This window comes from Fulmarus glacialis, unplaced genomic scaffold (assembly GCF_000690835.1).
Source record: "Fulmarus glacialis isolate BGI_N327 unplaced genomic scaffold, ASM69083v1 scaffold25593, whole genome shotgun sequence".
NCBI classification, from domain to species: Eukaryota; Metazoa; Chordata; class Aves; order Procellariiformes; family Procellariidae; genus Fulmarus; species Fulmarus glacialis.
In genome coordinates, this window is record NW_009202693.1 from 1,157 (window position 1) to 1,485 (window position 329).

Below are 329 nucleotides of genomic sequence, written 5' to 3' on the forward strand. Positions count from 1 at the left end.
CAGGTGTGGTGGTGCAGAGGTGGTGTCCCGGGTGGTTCCGGTGGCCCCCCAAGTCCCACGCCCACCCCGTCCCCTCCCACCAGGGAGAAGAACCACTCGAGCGTGCCCTACCACTACTTCGAGAAGGGCCGGCTGGATGAGTGCAGGATGTACCTGGTGCACGAGCAAGCCCGCCGCGCCGGGCACCGCTTCATCACTGAGAAAGCCATCTTCTCCCGCTGGGCCAAGAGGAGGAACATCATCTTCACCCACCCGTCCTGGGCAGGCGGGTAGGGTGCCAGCCGTGGCGTGAGGCGGCGGGGACCCCAGCAGCAGGGCAGCTCTCAGCC

At 67.5% G+C, this 329-nt stretch overlaps 1 protein-coding gene across 1 annotated transcript in view; it reads left to right on the forward strand.

Annotated features, from left to right (window-relative positions):
* ST6GALNAC4 (ST6 (alpha-N-acetyl-neuraminyl-2,3-beta-galactosyl-1,3)-N-acetylgalactosaminide alpha-2,6-sialyltransferase 4) overlaps positions 1 to 295 on the forward strand; it is a gene marked incomplete at its 5' end in the record, with an annotated part of 1,081 nt that extends 786 nt beyond the window's left edge. The window contains one exon of the mRNA XM_009574390.1: positions 84 to 295. Within this exon, the coding sequence (XP_009572685.1) occupies positions 84 to 273 (190 nt within the window). The remainder of the gene's footprint in view (positions 1 to 83) is intronic.
* Positions 296 to 329: the final 34 nt, after the last annotated feature.